This window comes from Argopecten irradians, chromosome 1 (assembly GCF_041381155.1).
Source record: "Argopecten irradians isolate NY chromosome 1, Ai_NY, whole genome shotgun sequence".
Lineage (NCBI taxonomy): Eukaryota > Metazoa > Mollusca > Bivalvia > Pectinida > Pectinidae > Argopecten > Argopecten irradians.
The window spans coordinates 24,952,068-24,977,228 of record NC_091134.1 but is presented as its reverse complement, the minus strand read 5'-3'; the positions used below and the strand labels follow the sequence as shown (position 1 = coordinate 24,977,228).

The 25,161-nt window shown below is 36.0% G+C and overlaps 2 protein-coding genes across 2 annotated transcripts in view; both read left to right on the top strand.

Annotated features, from left to right (window-relative positions):
• Positions 1 to 1,775, top strand: part of LOC138321776 (cholecystokinin receptor type A-like) — a 47,520-nt gene extending 45,745 nt beyond the window's left edge. The window contains exon 2 of the mRNA XM_069265728.1: positions 178 to 1,775. Coding sequence (XP_069121829.1) covers positions 209 to 1,345 — 1,137 coding nt within the window. The 5' untranslated portion in view covers positions 178 to 208 and the 3' untranslated portion in view covers positions 1,346 to 1,775. The remainder of the gene's footprint in view (positions 1 to 177) is intronic.
• A 7,237-nt stretch (positions 1,776 to 9,012) lies between these two features.
• On the top strand, positions 9,013 to 19,110 carry LOC138319367 (sodium- and chloride-dependent glycine transporter 1-like). Its single transcript, XM_069262496.1, has 8 exons — positions 9,013 to 9,341; positions 11,172 to 11,303; positions 11,676 to 11,973; positions 12,184 to 12,316; positions 13,022 to 13,156; positions 13,338 to 13,441; positions 18,478 to 18,602; positions 18,749 to 19,110. The coding sequence occupies exons 1-8, from the start codon at positions 9,215 to 9,217 to the stop codon at positions 18,874 to 18,876; spliced, it is 1,182 nt and encodes a 393-aa protein (XP_069118597.1). The 5' UTR covers positions 9,013 to 9,214; the 3' UTR covers positions 18,877 to 19,110.
• The last annotated feature ends 6,051 nt before the right edge of the window (positions 19,111 to 25,161 follow it).

Below are 25,161 nucleotides of genomic sequence, written 5' to 3'. Positions count from 1 at the left end.
ATATAAGCAATCAATGTTATTCAATAATATTTTAATGAAAGTCGAAGTTAAAGTGTAAGTTGACATGCATCAACTGCGGCAACAGGCCTGGGCATCAAGGGCCTGAATTTTGCAGAAATGCCTTAGACTTGAATATAATACTTCCATCTAAATACAAAATCGCTTTATCCTTTTCAGATCTGTGTGACATCAATGTACGGCCGTCATCATGGTGGATACAGAACATTGCATCATTATGGCGATTCTAGGGGTGTTCAGCATTGTTGGCACCATCGGAAACTTTCTAGTGTTATACATATATACAAGAAAACGTGACAGAACCACATCCAACATATTCATCCTGACCCTTGCGGGAACAGATTTCCTAACGTGCCTCGTTCTGATACCATTCAATATTGTGGCGCTTGGATTGGACCATCGTCTTGAAATTGACTTCTTCTGCAAATTGTATATGTTTCTTTTGACGTGTAATGTACCGTTTTCTGCCTTTGTAATGGTTGCTATAGCCTTTGACAGATATTTTTGCATATGTCATCCTTTCTTACACGCCATTAACATTCCGCGTGCCAAAGCCATTGTGCTTCTAATGGCGGCACTTGCGTGCGTTTTTGGCATTTTGACGTCAATGATGTATACTATTTATCCAGCTCCTCTGTCCGACTCTACAACTGGATCTAACATAACGTGTTTGTACACAGCGCCATCTAGTGATCAGCCTTATAACACATCTTTATCAAATGTCGAACTTTGTGACGATATTACCGTTACGCCGAATGTTACAGACACACCACAGGGCGGCGAGGATCTGACTGGTGTATGTGGCCCATTTAGCACTATCTTTGGAGAGTATTTCATATATGTATATCAGAAAATATACGCGGGATTCTATTTGTTATCATTTTTGATCGTGTTTGTGTTGTATGGACTTATCTATCGAGCGATACACTTACGCCGAGCCCTAAAGGCAAAACGGAAACGCTCAAGCCTATTTCCGGCGGCAGCTGAAATCTCAATGGCCGAAACACAAATGACGGCGTTAAATGGAAACAACGTTGGAAATAATGCAGATTCCTCAGATAAATCCGTAAAGAAAAAGCATCCTGGACAGATCAAGGACAAAAATTTCTATGCAAATATTCGAACGGCTGCCATGTTATTTATAGTGACAGTTGTGTTCTTATTGGCGTTTTTGCCAGCCTGGTTGATGGCGCATGGATGGATACCATATAGTCCAATAATTTTCTATATGTACTTCCTGTACAACGTTGCGAATCCAGTGATATATGCCTTTATGAACATGTCATTTCGGGCAGACCTTAGATCACTTTTGTGCTCTAGCAGATAGGAAAATGTGTGGATATTTTGGATTGAGTGTAATGAATGGACAAATATTTTTAAATGCTAGAATTGGTTTGTAAATAAATAAATGATGCAAAATTTTAGGTCTTTTTCATTTTAGTGAAATATTGAAGAAAATTATTAACACCAAGATATTCAAAACAATGGAAACACAGTTCTATCCTAAAATGTGATATACTGCCGAAAATATATTACCAAAATTACATAATTTCCCCATTAGGTTCTCATCTTTAAAGTCGAAAGTATAAAATTATTGAATAAAGCTTTATTAATAAGGCACTAACAGCACACACACACTCATTTCTGTTAGGCGGAGATAGTAATTCTAGATAAATGTCCATTATCTGTCGGCAATACAGCATCTGGAACATGAAGATAAGGAACGTAAATGTAAGGTCTAAGGGGGGCAACTCGGAACAAAATGATAAAACATGCATTATATTTCTGCCTGGTGAGTACAAAACTCATTGAAAGATAAGGCTTGAACTTTTTTATTTCCTAATGATCTCAAATCAAATCTATTATGCGAAGAGTTAATCACAAATTCAAATATCTCGTTATTATGCTACAGAGTAGAACTCCAGATAGACGATGTCCTTACTTGATACAATCCTTATATGCACCTCATTGATTACAATTGGCATATATAACGGTTCAAACACCAAGAACGAAACTGTAACAGACACAAAAATTATTGACAGAACATTTATCAAATAAACACATTTGACACAAGACAAATTTCGTTTGTTTCTCATACGTTGGAGAACATTTATTACCCGCATAGTGAATGTTTCCCATGCTCAAAACTGAAAAAAAAACCGTAAACAAAATATAACATTTAGTTGAATGCTATACTTGAAAGGAGAACAAGGATAAGAACAGATTACGTCCTTTTTCAGCTTTTAAAAGTCTTTTTTAAAAGGATATTTCCCACTTTTTGCGAGCACTGTGTGTCTCGAGACTGTGGTAAGCTTTTGCGAGCACTGTGTGTCTCGAGACTGTGGTAAGTTATCACATTATTTTGATAATAATCAATATTTCAATTTTACGATGACTCGGTCTGGGGATAAAGCCCTATTGCCTTCTTCATATGGGTCATTAGATTCGACACCCAAAAATAAAAGCATACAATCTTAAATTTAGTTCCTATTGCTATCATGCAACGTCGTACCTGTTAGATAACATAATTTAGGACAAATCTTATTTCTTATTGCATTGACAAACGAACCCGACACAGACGGAATCATTGAATCGTCCATCTACTCTTCCACGCTGTATAGAGAGCAACCAACTAAATAATTTTACATAGACCACAGTGTTAAACTTTGTTAAAGTTTTGTACTGTATTATTAAAACAAAGGAATATTATTTAGCTATTGTGTTCTATAATTAAAGTCTAGGTTCTCATATAACACTAGATAGAAAAAAAACGGTTTGGGTCCTTCTTCTCAAACTCCAACCATGGTAGCTTTATTGAAATCAGGCGCATTTTGCACTAAAAAATTCTAAAATTCTAATGCTTTTACCTATTCATTATCAAAGTTGATATTTTGAACCTAAATCACAATATGAATTTCCAAATTCATATCATGGTTATCTAGGAATAATTACCTGTCAGAAAACATTTTTACTTTTGAAATTCATAATTAGCCAGCCAATCAGCGGCCGGGTTAAAATTCTATCCTGGGCTCAATCTTGTATACACAGGGGCCATTTCGAAGGTCTTTTTTTATTTAGTTGGTTGATCCCTATAACAATCCGAATAAATATATCTAAAATCCCATGTTCGTTTTCGAGTGAATTTCTGAAAGTAAAAATGAGGCAAGTACAGGTAATATCTGCTCGGTTAAATTATTTTTTTACTCTTTTAAATCATAAACGAATACCATAGAGACGCCCCAATTTAAAATATCCATATCATCTACTGACTAACAACCGGTATTGCTTTTTTTATATCGGGCATGGCCATATAAATCAAAATTCACTATTTTTGTTTAGAGCTCAAAGTATAAAAGCTTTCGAGGCACAATCAAAAACGGTTTCTACTGGTAATGGCACATTTGAGAGCCAGATAATGTATATGTTTCATTCCACATAGTAGTGTAGATTTAACGCCAGCCTTTCTGAAGGTATACCGTCTTTAGTTCAACTATCAAAGTAATACGTATAAATTAGAATATTTGCAAGTTTGTAAGGTACATGTATCTAGAAACATAAATGCAAAACTATCCTTCGGATCATAACAAAACAACGATTAGCGTTTAAAATGTGTACAAGGTAATGAATATTAGCAGTTGCTATCATACTCACACCAGTGTCCTTATCATAGCCGGAACACATTTAAATATTTGAGGTCGAAAATGGATTAAGAAATGTCAGCCTCAGGGAACGTGATATGTAAGCATGTTGCATTGCTGGAGATGAAGTGACATGAAACCACAAATCATTACTCAGCGATAAAGGGGAAACCACATGGCAACGCTTAAGGTAAGTTTACAAAATCGCTAACATGCGCTCAATAACGTGACAAGATACCAAAAGATATTATTCACGAAATCGGATCCATGGAATAACCGCATTTTTACATGATATTGATTAACAGTGTTTTGATAAATCAAAAGAATCAATAGGTGAAATATTATGCGTTGCACGTTTGTAAAGTAGCAATGAAAATTCGAAACCTACGCGTTGGTCACCTATTTTAGTACATACATTGGTAAGTATGTGATGAATTCAGTTTAGTGCCATCAGCAGCATACATCAGGGGCATTCACTAAAGCATGCCATCGAAGACATCAAGCAACACACCCCACCCGGTCACATTATACTGACAAAGGGGCACCGCATAAACGTGACAATATCTATTTACATCAAATACAGTGTTGATGTCGTCTTTGAAATTAAAAAGACGAGGCAAGAAACAGAACCTTATGGAACATAAATGCACTAATCAAATGTTTTAACACGTCTTCCAATGCTTACGGCATGCATCAATATTGAGCTTGGTCGTGTCTTGGGAATCTGGTTGATTTATTGTTTATTTTCCAACGAAAATCTTGACTTTGCATTGCATATCACAAATATCATAACTTACTTGAAATCGGGAAAACAAGCATATTTTATCTATTTGTCATCATTAATTGTCGTAATATCTGTTCCTGATAAATTAAAGATCACAACACAACTCTCATACCTATAATCGATGAACTACAAGGTTAATTGTTAACAGCCTGTGTCATGTAAGGACGGCCTCCCTTAAAAGAGGTGTTGCATGCATTAGTGCGTGTTATAAGAGACTGTGGCATATTCGTGATGTGTCCTTTTGTATAGTGGAACCTTTTACCTTTTCATAGTGCACTAAAGCATGTCGCCGAGGACACCAAGCAACAAACCCCAACCGCTCACATTATACTGACAACGGACGAACATTTCGTCCTACCAAGCAACAAACCCCAACCGCTCACATTATACTGACAACGGACGAACATTTCGTCCTACCAAGCAACAAACCCCAACCGCTCACATTATACTGACAACGGACGAACATTTCGTCCTACTCACTGTATGCTGAACGCTTATCAGGGTCACAAACCACTGCATTTAAAGACTATGGCATTGGCAAGGGGACAGAACCTCACAGGGACGAGCGTTAAACCGTAGGCCAAAAGTGAGGCGGTGTCAAGGAAGATATTAGGAAGATGAAACTGACTTAGGAAGTAGAGAAAAGATCTTATCATAAATTTAGTCGCTTTTTACCTTCATGCAATTGGGGTAGCTGGTACAATTCTAACGCTGTACCTGTAGGGGGTTTTGGCCTTCCAAAACCAAAACAAATTAAATTTTGCTGATAAATCACATTTAACCGCCTTGATATTTTCGTTCTCTTTTCCGCTAGAAATTTTGCTCTATAGTATTACATGTCAGACTAACACAGTAACAAAGAATCAAATGATCCGATGTAAATAAAGAAATTGACCTCCAATGACCAAGCTATATTCATTGTTACACGGGTACTTGACATGCATTCAACAATTATTGGAAATGCACCTACGGCACAATTCGTTTTATTTTCATTGTAAACCATCTGAGAAAAGAAATATAAAAGATCAAGAATTGAACCTTGCTGAACGCCTACGTATCTTTTCGACGTTAGTCGTTTGGAATATGTTTCGATACTCTCTTGTTGATGAGAATGTGTACAATATTAGTTGTTAAGACAACCAACGCCCTCAGTCCTCAGCGTTGCCAGGATCAAATATCAAATCATAGATAAATTTTATATTGGTATAAGCAAAGTCACCCATATGTGTTTGTTGTGCTCTCTATGATGTAACAGCTGTCATTTTCCACCAAAGATAGGCAAGAGCTATTGGGTAAAGGTTTGTTTGTTTGTTTGATTAATTTATGTCTTATTAACAGCCAGGTTCATGTAAGGACGGCCTCCCATGTATGCGGTGTGTTGCGTGTATGTTGTGCGGGGTGTGTGTTTTGGGAGACTGCGGTATGTTCGTGTTATGTCTTCTTGTATAGTGGAACTGTTGCCCCTTTTATAGAGCTATATCACTAAAGCATGTCGCCGAAGACACCAAAAAACACACCCCACCCGGTCACAGTATACAGACAATGAGCAAACCAGTCACCCCACTCCCTGTATACGGAGCGCTAAGCAGGAGAAGAAACTACCACTTTTATAGACTTTGATGTGTCTCGGCCAGGAGACAGAACCACGAGTCTTCCTCACAGGGGCGAACGCTCAACTAAAGGCCAAAAGTGAGGCGGTGCAAAGGGAGGCATTAGGAAAGATAAAGTCACTAAGGAAGAAGAGAAAAGGTAAGTTCCTAAATTTAGTCGCCTTTTACGATCATGCAATATGGGCAGCAGGTCCCATTGGTGTTAACATTTTATTAAAAGGCCATATATCTGTATTCTACCATACATGATAAACTATGTACTTAGGGGAAATGCGTTGTCATTTGAATTTACTTTTATCTTATCATTTACACAAGGATTCTACAAGAGTGGATATGTCGCCTTCACAGCATCACAAAAAATAGGTATTTAGAGTTGAAAACATTGATAAGATATATATACCTGGCAAAATTCTACTATACATAATAAACCAATATATACGTAAGAGAAATGCATTGCCATTTGACTTTACTTTCATCTTATAATTGACACAAGAATTCCACAAGAGTTGATGTGTCGCCTGCACAGCATCACAAAAAAATAGCTATTTACAGTTAGTCATCAAGTCCCGTAACTCTTGCAAATATTGATGGATTTTGACCAGTATCAAGCAATTGATATAAAGCAATATACCAAATTGTGTTGAATTTTTGTTTGATTGTTGTTTGATTATCTTAGCGTCCTATTAACAGCCAGGGTCATGTAAGGACGGCCTTCCATGTGTGTAGCGTGCAAGTGCGTGTTTCGAGAGACTGCGGTATGTTCGTGTTGTGACTTCTTTTATAGTGGAACTGTTGCCCTTTTTATAGTGCTATATCACTAAAGCATGCCGCCAAGTCACCAAGCAACACACCCCACCCGGTCACATTATACTGACAACGAGCAAATCAGTCGCCCCACTCCCTGAATGCTGAGCGCTAAGCAGGAGCAGAAACTACCACTTTTATAGTTTTTTTATGTGTCTCGGCTAGGGGACAGAACCCAGAGCCTTCCTCACAGGGACGGACGCTCAACTCAAGGGCAACAGTGAGACGGTTCCAAGGAAGGCATTAGGAAAGATAAAGTCAGTTAGGAAGAAGAGGAATGATAATATCGACTGCTCGTTGTCAGTATCACGTATCCGGTATATAGTAATACTTGGTACTTAAACTTTCTGACCATAAACAAATACTTAAATAATAGGTACTTAAATTTTGTTATGGAATGCAATACACATCACGCTGATACAAAGGTATATTGTACATTCATTATTATCATTATATATATCTTATACTACACCATAACATGTCTTATTATGTTACGTGGAGTAACAGGTTGGATACGTTCACTTTTCGGCCACAGCAGCCCTGAGGATTTCTAGGATTTCTAGGATTTCTAGTCGTTGTTTTGAGGTTTTGGGGGTAAGTAATACATCTTCGAACACACTACTAATTGCTCTTTCTGGTATACGATTTGTATTGCATCGATATTCGCAAGAAAAATAACTTAAACGACAATACATGTAGGTATATGCCACAGACTTAAAGATAAACCAGGGATTAATCTGGCCTCTGTCCCTGCAGGAAGGGCGATAGAATTCTACCTGCTGCCCCGTTTGCGTGATTGTAAAAGGCGACTAGATTTAGGATATTATCCGTTCTTCCTTTCTAATTAACTTTCTTCTTTCTATTGTCTCTCTTGACAAGGGTTTTGTCCCCTGGTCGAGACACGCCAAAGTCTATAAAAGTGGTAGTTTCTGATCTTGCTTAGCGCTCAACATGCTTCAGTGATATAGCACTTTAAAAAGGGAAAGGATTCAACTATACAAGAAGACGCAACACGAATATACCACGGTCTCCAAAAACACCCACCTCGCATTTCACATACGAAAGACATGGCATACATCGAAGGCCGTCCTTACACGACCCTGGCTAGGACATTAATATAATAAATCCATATCCAAACCAATTCGTTATATTCTTAATTAATTTTTCCCATTGAGAAGCATTACAAAAGGTAAGGATTTTGGTTTTGATTCGTATAATAGATTAACGTCCAGGGACGGCTCCCATGTATACAATGTGCTGCTGTGTTTGGATGTCTGTAGGTATTCGTGTTGAAAAAACGGAAGAAATTAAGGAAGTTAGGGTATGTAAATGAAACTGTTGAGAAGACGTCTAGAAAGCTGTTTTAAATATCGTGAGAATATAGAAAATATGTGTATGTAATTCTCGCTACTAGGACGACAAAGGAAGTATAATAACACCAATGCTAAAGCTAACTTTCATTTAGTTTGGTTAATTATATTTACGTCCCAATAACAGCAAGGGTCATTTAACGACGACATCCTCCCGTGTATGTTTTTCCTTGCGTGTTTGAAGTGCGAGGGACATGTTTTTGAGAGACTGGTATGTCCGTGTTGTTTCTATGGTGTTATTCCACATAATCATGTCGCAGAAGACACCCAGCAACACACAACATCTGGCCATATTATACTGACAACGGGCGAACCAGTCGTCCCTCTCCCTAAATGCTTAATGCTGAGCGTTAAGCAGGAGATGAAACTACCACTGTGCTTTGAGCTGACCATGGAAGTTAAGTATACATTTGAGTTAAAAAAATAGGGATTTTTTCACAAAATCTGTTTCTTACACAACCACTTCCGTTTCAAAGGACTTGCAGTCGCCATTTTGTTTTAACTCTGCTTGAATACAAAAACCGGGTACCGACCCTTATATAAAGTGCGTGAACCACACACAAGTGCAATCAGTCTAACGCTCGCTGTGCAAGGTGTAAAAACACTCGACCGGCTCAAGATTAACGATAGGCATATTTTATCCAAGTAGAGGTCAAACTGTACGTCCTTAGAAACGCAAGGGGCTGTCTCGGAAAAGAATTTTGGGGAAAAAACTTTATTATCATTTATTAAGTCTCAAATGTATATTTTTCAACTTGAATCGTCAGCTTTAAGAAGGAGCACACAACTTGACACATGGAGAAGTCTTCTTTGATCCTACCTTCTTAGTGGACCTTAAGATAAAACTAAAGCTGACGAAGCAAATCATGATATGACATAAAACAATTAAAAAATAATACCAAGTATGGTACATGCATTTGATATAGAGGTCAAAGGTTTATCTTTCAAGGGATATCCCTTTGGTGGCAACCCTGATACGCGCATTCCAATATGGCGGCGAACACGTCCCGTGGAAACTGGTCGAACCGATTGGAGTTTTTGTTTTCGTGTATTGGAGTTACTGTTGGGCTCGGAAATATTTGGAGATTTCCTTACATTTGTTATAAAAATGGCGGAGGTAAGATCTAGTGTAATGTCTATCTTAAGTAGGATTCGTTCTGGTATGCATTCTACCTACATATAGTGTTGACGATTGAAACTACCTTTAGATATGTTTCTTACAACAAATACATTATATCAACAACATAGATATGTTCTACATGTACCACCGACCAATTGTAAATTTCTTCCATTATCAACAAGACAGACAAGTATTTTTCTTCGGTAACAAAAGTTACTTACTTCATACATATAACCATCATTGGAAAATTTTAGCTTCTAATTTAAATTCGGAATAAGAAAATTTAAAACGATAATTTGCATTCCGAAAAAAATCCACGGCACTGTGCCCTATAATAATTGAATTTCTGATTGCGCAGATAACAAAATTAATTTATATTTGTCTTAATTATACATATCTATACGCGATTCTACATCGATTATTATCCACCTCTTGGTTACTGTGTATGATCTGTCGGCGGTGGGACATCTTTCATACAAGCTAAATAGTATATACATACATATAGTTATGAATGTAAATATCAAATTGTACATAATAGTTCCTTTGTTAGTGACTGACAAATGTACGGTGGTGCATTTAGGACATACAAAATCTCATGTTCTATCATAAATATCTTTGTGTTAAAAATCACATCTGCAGCCGAGCTATTTTCTTGAGCTTATAATTCCTCAGGCGGTCGACAATATCTCGAGCGAATGCATATCAAACACCTATTTGGAAAACATGCACTTCGGTTTTCAGTCGAAAATTATCTGTATACAACTTTTACACCACTTTATCATTATGTAATCGTTAACTTAAACATTATTTTTTACTGCTGCCAAAGATGTCTTGTAATCTCTCTGAACCAAAGGTTATCAATGTTTGTACAAAACATAGATTAGGATTTCAAATTTCATAGTACCGGGAGATTTTTTGTATTTTTTTTTTTTTTTTTCGCATGGAACTATAAAAAGTGCATCTACAGATAATATAATCATTTTTAGTCTAGCTGCGAAATTGAGAACAATTAAAATATAGATTTGAACAGACCCTCTAAAAGGAGCATGACACCATGTGTTCCAAAAGAGTAGACGTTCACCGCTTCATTGATAACTAGCATACAAGTCAGATTACCAAACATAACTCAGGGGCCAAATACTGAATCACACCGGCGATTAAAAAGTACTAAACACATCTATTTCAATAAGACCCAAGAGAAACAGAAATACATTTGTTGACAAGAAAACTTCCTAGTCTTTATCATCCTTAACCGTCCGAAATAAATATATGTACTGATTGTTTCCTCAGGATTTAACGTATGTTGTAACTTTCACAACATACAAGTGAGCGGAGATATGCTATTACTGTGTTCATATAATTGGTTCACACGTACAAATCTCATGGACTTTAATATTTCCATGTTTTCAAATCAAATGAACTAATTCTATTAATTAGTAAAATGAATAGGAATACTAACATGTTTTGTAGTTGAATTAAACCATGAGACGATTGTTTGTTTGTTTGTTTGTTTGATAAGTTAACGTCCTATTAACAGCTATGTTCATGTAAGGACCATATGATTCCTACTTATGATGTGAATCGGTTAATTTGTTTGTTTGTATGATTAATTAACGTTCTATTAACAGCTATGGTCATGTAAGGACGGCCTCCCATGTGTGTTGCGTGTATGTTGTGACAGGTGCGTGTTTTGGGAGACTGCGGTATATTCATGTATTGTTTTCTGTATAATGGAACTGTTGCCCTTTTTATAGCGCTATATCACTTAAACAAATATCTTTACAGATAACCAAATACGGTATCCGGTGTAATTTATTTTCATTGTAGGTGCCTTCCTCATTCCCTATTTCCTGTTCCTTGTTATAATTGGATCGCCGGGTGTTTTCCTACAGTTTACATATGCTCAGTACTCAAATCTAGGACCAGGAAAAGTCTGGGAATGCTGTCCCTTATTCAAAGGTTTGTGTGTTTATTTGAATGTCAATATTATATAAACACTCGATCACAATCTTGACATGGAACAAAGCTGTTGCATCAATAAGATTTAAAAAATATTTATTACCATAGTGATGATCTCGGATGTCTAACAAGCATTTCATTTATTTTGCAAGCAAGCGTTAAGCCATTAGACATGGACATAATAAGTCATATAATGACAGCATCATATGTATGCGAAACGTGTGTGCAAGAAAAACTGCGTAGTCTTTATGAATGAATTCATTAAAGTCTTACTGAAATATACGTTCGAATAACTACAGAAAATCCCAAACGACTGATATTTTTGTTTGGTTTTAGTAAAATAGTTATAAAACAAATCTTGAAATTTCGCAGGTGTTGGCTACGGTATGATGACGCTCACCGCCGTCCTGGGGTTATATTACACTGTCATCATCTCGTGGACGCTGTACTATTTCGGTATGTCTTTTTCGTCCACCATTCCATGGTCAACGTGCGATAATCACTGGAACACACGACTGTGCTTCACCAGGACTATGGGGAATTATAATGATACTGGAAACTTCACCATACAAGCGAATTATCTGAACTCCACTCTCCAACACGTACGCAAATGGGTCACTACTGAAAACACCCCCCCGAAGAATTCTGGGAGTAAGAAATCAATAATTATGTTCTATCTAATAAACTGTTTTCTTACTCATTTTTACAGACTCCTGCTTTTAAACATTTTGGTTCAGAAGGTAAATGAAGCGTAATTTTGTGTATATTGATATGTCCTGTGTGTTTTTTACACCCACCTGATGTTTCCCCAGTAACATTTCGTCCGATAAAGTAGAAAGTGATAATCATACATAATAACTCGCTATTATATTTATTACAGGAAAAATGTCCTAGAACTCACAGAGAGCATCCAAACCCTAGGCACGGTCCGTTGGCCATTGCTCCTGTGTGGGTTGGTCACGTCAGTCATCATATTTCTTTGTCTCATTAGGGGAATACATACCTCGGGAAAGGTAATGTACTATCGAGTTAAAGGACTTTAACCTGGCAGTTTATATACTATGCATGTCCATAAATAACACAACACCCACATACTTTGTGCTACGTGCGCCATTTCTCGACATATAGTCTCTTATGTATGACTCTTCTTAGCGGCATAAGACGTATTTCACGACATGAGTTCCTTTGTTCTTATCTCAATTTATTAATAATTAGGTTAGCATATTCAACGTTTCATTCTCGGCGGCCTTTGCAATGATATTTTACCATTAATGGAACCAAAAAGAAATGTTAACCGTCTTTTGCAGAAAATATAATTTTCTGTTCTTCGCAAATGATCAGCTATTTAACACCTGGGTCATGTCGTATATTATATGGAAATGGTATTCAATACAGATGAAACTTTATTATTACCGATAGCAATTGAATGCTTAACTAAGGAAAGTCAGTAGTATTTTACAATTGACGAATCGCCAGGTGGTAAAACGTGCAACTAGGCAATGTCGGAATATACACCATACAAAATTAAGTCGGGTCGTAAATTAGGCTGTTTATAACTGGCGCACCGTTGTTTGAGTATTTAACCAGTGGGAAAGTCGGTATTTTGTTATTGGATGGGAGCATCATTTGCATTAGTAGGATTTATCTGATGGTATTGCCTATTGTAATGCGGATCATTTTCTTCCATGATAATAAACACATTAGTGTTTATATTTCAGGTGATGTATGTGATGGCGACTGTCCCCTATATTTTCCTGATAACTCTCCTAGTCCGTGGCCTGACACTTCCGGGCTCCCTACAGGGACTTCGATACTACATGGTGCCGAGATGGGAAGAGCTCCTTAAATTTTCGGTAAAAAAATGTATCGGTAAACATAATTTAGGCAGGCATTCAGCACTCAAATTATATTGTTGTATAACCATACCACCCAATGTGTTAACCTGTTCAACATCAATTTTGTGTCATACTCTGAAAATTAAGTTCGATATATGAATTAATTTTCTTTGTCAAAGTTTTAACTTTTATCGAACAGGTATGGGTTGACGGCGCCACGCAGACTATATACTCTCTCGGCTTGCCTTCAAGTGCTCTAATTGCTTTGGCCAGTCATAATAAATTCCATAACAACATGTACAGGTATGGACTGTGAATCCTACTTTTAATTTTTCAGTCCTATTCGCGAATACAATTTCCATGGCTGCAGGTAGCAATGAAGATAGGATAAAACAAAACGGTCGGTCTTCTCATTTCTTACATTTGGAAGTGGTAGTTAAATATGTTGCATAAAATGCTTTGAATTCTGAGACGATCACTGAATTAATCTACCCTTAAGGTAGCACCATACCTTTGGGGAAACCCATGTCATTTTTTTCTGTTAAGTCTTATTTTCTTGCATTTTTCATGCATATTTCAAAACTGTATAGAATCAAAGTACTGAAAGTACTGCTGCGGTAAAACTTCTGGATGATAGGAGTTGATTCGAGTGTTTTAAAGGTTGATAAGTCAATGGTTATATTATCAGTATAACTGCAAATTGGAAAACGATCCAAAGAAAACAGGACTTAAACTAAGGCTGAAAAACTAATACAAATAATTGTTGTTTTATTTGGTCGTAATAATTTATCACATTGATTTATTTTCTCACATTTTGTACAGGTCAAGTTATTCTAAATACACATAATGCATTTCAGTGCAGAACCTTCAATCAAATAGGAAGTATTTATGTTGTCAAGTTTATATAAAGAAAAGTTTCAGCATTATGGTGACTTGTAATGTCAAATTAAATTGATTTTTTTTTTTGTTAAAAACTAAACAGGCATTCTTCAGATATCAAGAAAAAACTTACTGGTTATATTATATAAAATCTCATATAATGTTTAAGCAATACCGTACACGTATTTGACCTTTAATGACTAATATGAATGACATCAAGGATTTCCTGTTTAACAAAAATGTATCTAGCAAGTTTAAGAACACCATACTATCTATAACTACAAAAATTAATGGTTGTCAGACCGTGTAACATATATAACTAACGTATATTGTCATAAAGGATGACTTTCATGCTTCATAACTTCACTAATACTACTTTGACAACATATCAGGGAGAAAGAGGGGAAAGAGAGGGAAAGAGAGAAAAAAATCTCTGTCAGCTATCAGCTGTTTACCGGTATATGCTTTATCAAGTTTCAAGTACATGAATGTATATATATCAACTATAAAACTAAATAACCTGAGTTAATTAACTAAACGACATGTAAATGGCACGAAGGATGTTTTTTGTCAAAACATGTTAATATTTTTTCTCTATGTCTATCAAGTTTGTAGTACATTACAACACATATTCTAACAAACGGTAACTGCACGAGTTACCTAGATGACAAATATTGTAATCAGTGTCCTTTTCTAACTACAATTTGTAAATATCTTCTTATTAAACATTATGGAAAGTTGTTCAGCAAAATTTGGAGCAAGGATAGGTCCAAAATTCGGATCGCAAATTCACTCAGAAATTTTACTTTGACATGATAATTTACTTTGAAGTTTGACTATTGGTTCCAAAACTGTTTTCATAAGGCTTGAACATGATAATTTACTTTGATTGGTAGAAAAACAGTTCTTATAAGGCTTGGTTCAAGAAAAACATAATTGTAGTATATGATTTAATGAAGGATAGTGACACGCTTACTTTTTACTGTTTTGATGAATTGATACAAATCTATCAGATTAGTACTAATTTTGTGGAATATCACGGTTTTATTATCTGCTATCAGAGAATACCTGAATTAGGCTGACTCTGAAATATGTCAAATTTGTTTCCTACTTACATTAAATATTTCATATTGATCTGTACAATGTAATGAAAAAATAACATACTCCTACCGGGAGGAGAAGATGGGAAGACTTAATTAGTTCAGTCCAATCATTTGAAATGGGTTGATATTTCTAAAATTTCCTTTACAGTAACGAAAATTATAAGCTTCAGTGGTTTCAATATATATTATAGCAGATTCACTCAGCAATTTTACTTTGACATGATAATCTACTCTGAAAAAAACACATTGTTTTACAAATTATATAAGTACATTTGCCTAGTACAGAATAGTACGTACATGTATTACAATTTCATTTATATTTTAAACACCTCCGAATTTTTTTCATTTAATTTGCATAAACAACCAAACGATAAGATATCGTTATAAAATGACACTTAATCCTCTAAAACAATAGAACAGCCAACTCTAGATCACTGCTTATTGTTTTGATGTGGTCATGATCAATGTATCACACCTTCACGCTTGGCTGCACACTGCTACAGATACGAAGAGATGTATATATGGGGTGGTTATCTATCCTTTAATCTTTGAAATATTTTTCTCGAAAACCCAGCTCCCTACCGCTCCGAACCGCTGTAAATGAAAATGTGTATGAGCAAGGGACGTCAGAAACATTATATAACATGTGTTGAGAATATGTATAACAGTATTTACATTAAAACCCCTCTATTAAAACCACCCAGTGGTCTGAGTAAAAGTGGTCTTAATAGCGAGGTGGTCTTAATTCTGAGGTGGACCAGGTTTCTTCTATGATCATGACGATCAAGAACAGAAACTCTGTATCCTAGCTTACCGGTACATAATATATGTACTGTATTTTTGTTTCAAAATTGAAATTTTATGAAAAATGCAATATACATGTATATATAAATGTATATTATATATATATATATTTTTTTTTTAATTTTTTTGTTCAATTTTTTGCATTTAACACATTTACAAATACATGGGACATCAACATAAACTTGACATGACATATACATTACATTTATATAAAAAAAAAACATAAGAAACATAACATAGCATGCTGAGTATGTACATGTACGTGTGGGGAAAAAACCAGTTTGATATATTTTGGTTAAGATAAATTTGCAAATTACTATATTTGATCAATTAGTTTTGTCGGCCATTAGAATCTTAATCATATCATATTTTAATGCATGCGTATCTAATCAAAACCAATAATTTACAAATATTTTTTTAAAGTTTGATAAATTAGGGACATATAATGACTATACCATTTATTTCTAGAGCATAGACATATTTTTTTTCATTAAATAAAGTTAATGGTGTGTGCTTATTTAAATCTTAAACTGAATTTCACTGAAGTAATTGTTGACAATCTAAATGAAAATACTTTTTCTAGACATTACTTTCTATTATGTTTTAATTATAATTCAAATACATATCGTTAGTTTAATCAGAGATTTAGATAGTTATTAAATTATCTATGTCTCTGGTTTAATTATCACATAGTATCACCTGAGGTAAATGAGAATCTATGTGTTTTAAAATTGGTATTGATCTGTGTAAATTATTATTAATATTTACGTAAATCGATTTTAATTATCCCGCCATGTGCAATGATTGGTCAAATAATAACTTACGATCACAATCGGTAAAGTGTTTGAAAGACTACTGTGCAATAGTCAAGCGTACTTTTAACTAATGCAAAACACCGATTGTTTACCGCAACAAAATAGATGACACATCTATTGAAATGAGATGATTGACGTACGGTACTTCATAAATATCTGAAATAAGATCAATATATCTCATACATTAAAGAATTTTAATTCCATTGGCGTTACACGTATAGAAAGAACTGCCTAAATCGTTCGATTTCGCCACCAGGGCTATCGAAAGAACGTTGCATTACTTGTGGTTTCGATCACGTCAACTGCCAGTCACAAGTATGCAAATGATGGCGATTAACACTCTCCTAGCACAGGTAGATAATCTGATAATTAGGTCGACGGAAACAAAAGACTGACTGATGTACCTGCGGGTAGTTGTTCACGGGTTGCTGCGTGCGGGAAGGTGAGGCACAGCGAGGTGTGAAGTCACATGTGCCTGTGGTCATAATCAAAGGGTCAATTAGTGTTAATTTAGTGGTCGTTGGGACTATGAAAATCGGTCGTAAAACGGAATAGCGGTGTGATTGTATTTCTGAAGAGAAAAAAAATCGGAAATGAAAATAAGTGGCCGTAATAGTGGGATGTACAGTACATGTCTATGTTTGGAATAAACTTTTGGAAAATAAAAATAAAATAAAACAAAAATAAATATAAAGACAAAATAAAAGAATATTTTCAAGCATGGTGAATTAACAACAAATAAAAATATGAAATAAAAAAAATAAAAACAATCTGCCTCCAATAAGGGTTGAACCCGGGCCGTCAGCATAGAAAGCTCAGGACTTACCACGACACCACTTGTATCTGTTGAATGCCGTGGGAATATTATTAACTGAATAATCAAATGCAATTCACTATATTTTCTTATTTTCTTCGCAATCCACTTAAAATGATATTGATGCTGCTGAATAAGTTTACAGAATGATTCTAAACTAGTTTATATTGTATCTGGGTGCAAATTACAACTACATATACCACAAATGTGTGGTTATTCAGTTTATTCTTCACGACACCAGCCGGGGGGGTAAAAAGCTAGTTCCGGAATTGCGATCCCAATACTGGTAAAACCAAGTTTTACCGTAAAAATGGGTGTTCTCGAACTACATTAATACATACAAAAAGTATATATATGACGTCAAAGTAATTGTTTTTTAAACGGCGGACGGCGTATTCAAATGCCGACTGTTTCCTTACAAGTAAATCTAATGTATCCGCAAAATAATCCATTATTGTTTGGTTTGATATTGAATGATCAAATTATGTTTTGTCATAACTGACAGTCGTTTACAGGAAAATGATACAAAAGGAAACTTTATGTATTAAAAAAATAGTATGCGTCAGAAATACATGTTTCAAGAATCTTGAAACGCTGGGCCGTTTACAGAGGTGAACTTATGGAGACCGCAATGCACCCTATGAGATATTGGAAAATCTATTCTCATTTACGACAGGGAGCACACAAACCTCAGAGATAGCATCTAATATTCACTTCAGTGCTTTCATTTGATTTATTTAATGATTGAAACATTCAATATTTTACGTAGATAATTTCCACCTATTAAAAATTATCCAAGCATAATGTCGTAGCGTATCGGAAACCATTCTGAAATTCAAAACAACTTCGGCAGCTTCCGGTTTCGCGTCATATGAACTGGCTTGGTTTTCAAAAGTATGGACCTACCTCAATTCTTATTTACAGAGACGCTATATTTATTACAATATGTGATGCGTTCACCAGCTGGTTTGCCGGATGTGTTGTGTTTGTAACGCTAGGTTACATGGCAGATCAGACGAACCTGTCAATAAAGGAAGTAGTGGACCAAGGTATGCTACCAAACATAAAAGAAGATGTAAAGAATAAAGTGTAACCGTTACGTATGTCATTATACAGAGGATTCGATTCGATTTGGTACCTTTGGCGTAATTTCATTATTTATGCCTTTTTCAAGAAATTATGAAATGTTCTACAGGTCCCGGTGTAGCGTTTATAGTGTATCCTGAGGCCCTCGCCACTCTCAAATTTCCGCAACTATGGTCGGCCATCTTCTTCCTGGTCCTCTTTACTGTTGGACTCGACTCCCAGGTAAGGGGTCTTTAATGATGTCTCATCAGTCAAATTGATTTCTATAGCAACAACTTCAATTTGTTCCCTCGTAACAGTGTTATAGAAAATACCCCAAATAAATGGTTTCGTCATGGTCGAAAAACTTATAACTTACCTTAGCACCTTTGTATGTTTTTAATTTGCAAATACAGCATTGAAGATATTTCTATCGGTTAAATTTAAATGGTATGAGGTAGTTCTATTTTTACAATATATATTAATATTAAAGGGACCTAAAACATGTAAATGGTTCTTGAACTCCATTTAAGCATTGATGTCACTATTTTTTAATTTTATCGGGGTATGAAAAAAAAATTGTGTTTGCAAACAATTTTTTTTCATACCCCGATAAAATTAAAAAATAGTGACATCAATACTTATAATTAATTTCATACTCTTAATTTTTTTATACAAAAAATATTGGCCAATCAGAGAGCCGGATTTGGTATGAAAAACAAAGAAAAATTTTTTATTTGTAAGTGCAAATCCTCTATTCCCATGGACGTATATATAAACCCTTGACTATTCAAATATCTACATAATTGCTTATGCTGTTGAATTTAAACGCCATCACAAAATTCCTGTTTTCTTTTAAGGTCGTACATTATACAGCTACTGTACATTGGATTGACAGATAGCTGGCCAAAGATATTCGGCAGAACGAAACTGTAACAGACACAAAAATTATTGACAGAACATTTATCAAATAAACACATTTGACACAAGACAAATTTCGTTTGTTTCTCATACGTTGGAGAACATTTATTACCCGCATAGTGAATGTTTCCCATGCTCAAAACTGAAAAAAAAACGTAAACAAAATATAACATTTAGTTGAATGCTATACTTGAAAGGAGAACAAGGATAAGAACAGATTACGTCCTTTTTCAGCTTTTAAAAGTCTTTTTTTTAAAAGGATATTTCCCACTTTTTGCGAGCACTGTGTGTCTCGAGACTGTGGTAAGCTTTTGCGAGCACTGTGTGTCTCGAGACTGTGGTAAGTTATCACATTATTTTTGATAATAATCAATATTTCAATTTTACGATGACTCGGTCTGGGGATAAAAGCCGCAAATTTAGCCTTCCTTCTTATGGCGTCATTAGCATTCGCACTAAAAAAAAATGCATCCTGCTATCATGCAACGTCTTACTAAAGTAACATAAATTAGGACAAAACTATTTCATTGTGCATATCAATAATTGAAATCAGGCGCATTTTTGCACTACCTAAAATTCTAAAGCTTTTACCTATTCATAACAGTTGAAATTTTGTAACCTAAATCTTCATAAGGAATTTCCAAAATTCATAATCATGGGTTATCTAGGAATAAATTACCTGTCAGAAAACATTTTTACTTTTGGAAATTCATAATTAGCCAGCCAAACAGCGTGCCGGGTTAAAATTCTATCTGGGCTCATCCTGGGCCATCAATCTTTTTTATAGTTGGTGATCACAGGGTTCCGAGTGAATTTCGAAAGTAAAAATGTCAGGTTTTTTTATTTTTTTGGTTATCCTTAAATCAACAAATCCATAGAAATAAAATATATCTAAAATCCTGATGTTTGCTTTTTTATATCGAGTGAATTTTCTGTTTAAAGCTAAAAGTATGAAGCTTTCGAGGCACAATCAAAAACGGTTTCCTCTGGTAATGGCACATTTGAGAGCCAGATAATGTATATGTTTCATTCCACATAGTAGTGTAGATTTAACGCCAGCCTTTCTGAAGGTATACCGTCTTTAGTTCAACTATCAAAGTAATACGTATAAATTAGAATATTTGCAAGTTTGTAAGGTACATGTATCTAGAAACATAAATGCAAAACTATCCTTCGGATCATAACAAAACAACGATTAGCGTCTAAAATGTGTACAAGGTAATGAATATTAGCAGTTGCTATCATACTCACACCAGTGTCCTTATCATAGCCGGAACACATTTAAATATTTGAGGTCGAAAATGGATTAAGAAATGTCAGCCTCAGGGAAACGTGATATGTAAGCATGTTGCATTGCTGGAGATGAAGTGACATGAAACACACAAATCATTACTCAGCGATAAAGGGGAAACCACATGGCAACGCTTAAGGTAAGTTTACAAAATCGCTAACATGCGCTCAATAACGTGACAAGATACCAAAAGATATTATTCACGAAATCGGATCCATGGAATAACCGCATTTTTACATGATATTGATTAACAGTGTTTTGATAAATCAAAAGAATCAATAGGTGAAATATTATGCGTTGCACGTTTGTAAAGTAGCAATGAAAATTCGAAACCTACGCGTTGGTCACCTATTTTTAGTACATACATTGTAAGTATGTGATGAATTCAGTTTAGTGCCATCAGCAGCATACATCAGGGGCATTCACTAAAGCATGCCATCGAAGACATCAAGCAACACACCCCACCACCGGTCACATTATACTGACAAAGGGGCACCGCATAAACGTGACAATATCTATTTACATCAAATACAGTGTTGATGTCGTCTTTGAAATTAAAAAGACGAGGCAAGAAACAGAACCTTATGGAACATAAATGCACTAATCAAATGTTTTAACACGTCTTCCAATGCTTACGGCATGCATCAATATTGAGCTTGGTCGTGTCTTGGGAATCTGGTTGATTTATTGTTTATTTTCCAACGAAAATCTTGACTTTGCATTGCATATCACAAATATCATAACTTACTTGAAATCGGGAAAACAAGCATATTTTATCTATTTGTCATCATTAATTGTCGTAATATCTGTTCCTGATAAATTAAAGATCACAACACAACTCTCATACCTATAATCGATGAACTACAAGGTTAATTGTTAACAGCCTGTGTCATGTAAGGACGGCCTCCCTTAAAAGAGGTGTTGCATGCATTAGTGCGTGTTATAAGAGACTGTGGCATATTCGTGATGTGTCCTTTTGTATAGTGGAACCTTTTACCTTTTCATAGTGCACTAAAGCATGTCGCCGAGGACACCAAGCAACAAACCCCAACCGCTCACATTATACTGACAACGGACGAACATTTCGTCCTACCAAGCAACAAACCCCAACCGCTCACATTATACTGACAACGGACGAACATTTCGTCCTACCAAGCAACAAACCCCAACCGCTCACATTATACTGACAACGGACGAACATTTCGTCCTACTCACTGTATGCTGAACGCTTATCAGGGTCACAAACCACTGCATTTAAAGACTATGGCATTGGCAAGGGGACAGAACCTCACAGGGACGAGCGTTAAACCGTAGGCCAAAAGTGAGGCGGTGTCAAGGAAGATATTAGGAAGATGAAACTGACTTAGGAAGTAGAGAAAAGATCTTATCATAAATTTAGTCGCTTTTTACCTTCATGCAATTGGGGTAGCTGGTACAATTCTAACGCTGTACCTGTAGGGGGTTTTGGCCTTCCAAAACCAAAAACAAATTAAATTTTGCTGATAAATCACATTTAACCGCCTTGATATTTTCGTTCTCTTTTCCGCTAGAAATTTTGCTCTATAGTATTACATGTCAGACTAACACAGTAACAAAGAATCAAATGATCCGATGTAAATAAAGAAATTGACCTCCAATGACCAAGCTATATTCATTGTTACACGGGTACTTGACATGCATTCAACAATTATTGGAAATGCACCTACGGCACAATTCGTTTTATTTTCATTGTAAACCATCTGAGAAAAGAAATATAAAAGATCAAGAATTGAACCTTGCTGAACGCCTACGTATCTTTTCGACGTTAGTCGTTTGGAATATGTTTCGATACTCTCTCGTTGATGAGAATGTGTACAATATTAGTTGTTAAGACAACCAACGTCCCTCAGTCCTCAGCGTTGCCAGGATCAAATATCAAATCATAGATAAATTTTATATTGGTATAAGCAAAGTCACCCATATGTGTTTGTTGTGCTCTCTATGATGTAACAGCTGTCATTTTCCACCAAAGATAGGCAAGAGCTATTGGGTAAAGGTTTGTTTGTTTGTTTGATTAATTTATGTCTTATTAACAGCCAGGTTCATGTAAGGACGGCCTCCCATGTATGCGGTGTGTTGCGTGTATGTTGTGCGGGGTGTGTGTTTTGGGAGACTGCGGTATGTTCGTGTTATGTCTTCTTGTATAGTGGAACTGTTGCCCCTTTTATAGAGCTATATCACTAAAGCATGTCGCCGAAGACACCAAAAAACACACCCCACCCGGTCACAGTATACAGACAACGAGCAAACCAGTCACCCCACTCCCTGTATACGGAGCGCTAAGCAGGAGAAGAAACTACCACTTTTATAGACTTTGATGTGTCTCGGCCAGGAGACAGAACCACGAGTCTTCCTCACAGGGGCGAACGCTCAACTAAAGGCCAAAAGTGAGGCGGTGCAAAGGGAGGCATTAGGAAAGATAAAGTCACTAAGGAAGAAGAGAAAAGGTAAGTTCCTAAATTTAGTCGCCTTTTACGATCATGCAATAGGGGCAGCAGGTCCCATTGGTGTTAACATTTTATTAAAAGGCCATATATCTGTATTCTACCATACATGATAAAACTATGTACTTAGGGGAAATGCGTTGCCATTTGACTTTACTTTTATCTTATCATTTACACAAGGATTCTACAAGAGTGGATATGTCGCCTTCACAGCATCACAAAAAATAGGTATTTAGAGTTGAAAATATTGTTAAGATATATATACCTGGCAAAATTCTACTATACATAATAAACCAATATATACGTAAGAGAAATGCATTGCCATTTGACTTTACTTTCATCTTATAATTGACACAAGAATTCCACAAGAGTTGATGTGTCGCCTGCACAGCATCACAAAAAAATAGCTATTTACAGTTAGTCATCAAGTCCCGTAACTCTTGCAAATATTGATGGATTTTGACCAGTATCAAGCAATTGATATAAAGCAATATACCAAATTGTGTTGAATTTTTGTTTGATTGTTGTTTGATTATCTTAGCGTCCTATTAACAGCCAGGGTCATGTAAGGACGGCCTTCCATGTGTGTAGCGTGCAAGTGCGTGTTTCGAGAGACTGCGGTATGTTCGTGTTGTGACTTCTTTTATAGTGGAACTGTTGCCCTTTTTATAGTGCTATATCACTAAAGCATGCCGCCAAGTCACCAAGCAACACACCCCACCCGGTCACATTATACTGACAACGAGCAAATCAGTCGCCCCACTCCCTGAATGCTGAGCGCTAAGCAGGAGCAGAAACTACCACTTTTATAGTTTTTTTATGTGTCTCGGCTAGGGGACAGAACCCAGAGCCTTCCTCACAGGGACGGACGCTCAACTCAAGGGCAACAGTGAGACGGTTCCAAGGAAGGCATTAGGAAAGATAAAGTCAGTTAGGAAGAAGAGGAATGATAATATCGACTGCTCGTTGTCAGTATCACGTATCCGGTATATAGTAATACTTGGTACTTAAACTTTCTGACCATAAACAAATACTTAAATAATAGGTACTTAAATTTTGTTATGGAATGCAATACACATCACGCTGATACAAAGGTATATTGTACATTCATTATTATCATTATATATATCTTATACTACACCATAACATGTCTTATTATGTTACGTGGAGTAACAGGTTGGATACGTTCACTTTTCGGCCACAGCAGCCCTGAGGATTTCTAGGATTTCTAGGATTTCTAGTCGTTGTTTTGAGGTTTTGGGGGTAAGTAATACATCTTCGAACACACTACTAATTGCTCTTTCTGGTATACGATTTGTATTGCATCGATATTCGCAAGAAAAATAACTTAAACGACAATACATGTAGGTATATGCCACAGACTTAAAGATAAACCAGGGATTAATCTGGCCTCTGTCCCTGCAGGAAGGGCGATAGAATTCTACCTGCTGCCCCGTTTGCGTGATTGTAAAAGGCGACTAGATTTAGGATATTATCCGTTCTTCCTTTCTAATTAACTTTCTTCTTTCTATTGTCTCTCTTGACAAGGGTTTTGTCCCCTGGTCGAGACACGCCAAAGTCTATAAAAGTGGTAGTTTCTGATCTTGCTTAGCGCTCAACATGCTTCAGTGATATAGCACTTTAAAAAGGGAAAGGATTCAACTATACAAGAAGACGCAACACGAATATACCACGGTCTCCAAAAACACCCACCTCGCATTTCACATACGAAAGACATGGCATACATCGAAGGCCGTCCTTACACGACCCTGGCTAGGACATTAATATAATAAATCCATATCCAAACCAATTCGTTATATTCTTAATTAATTTTTCCCATTGAGAAGC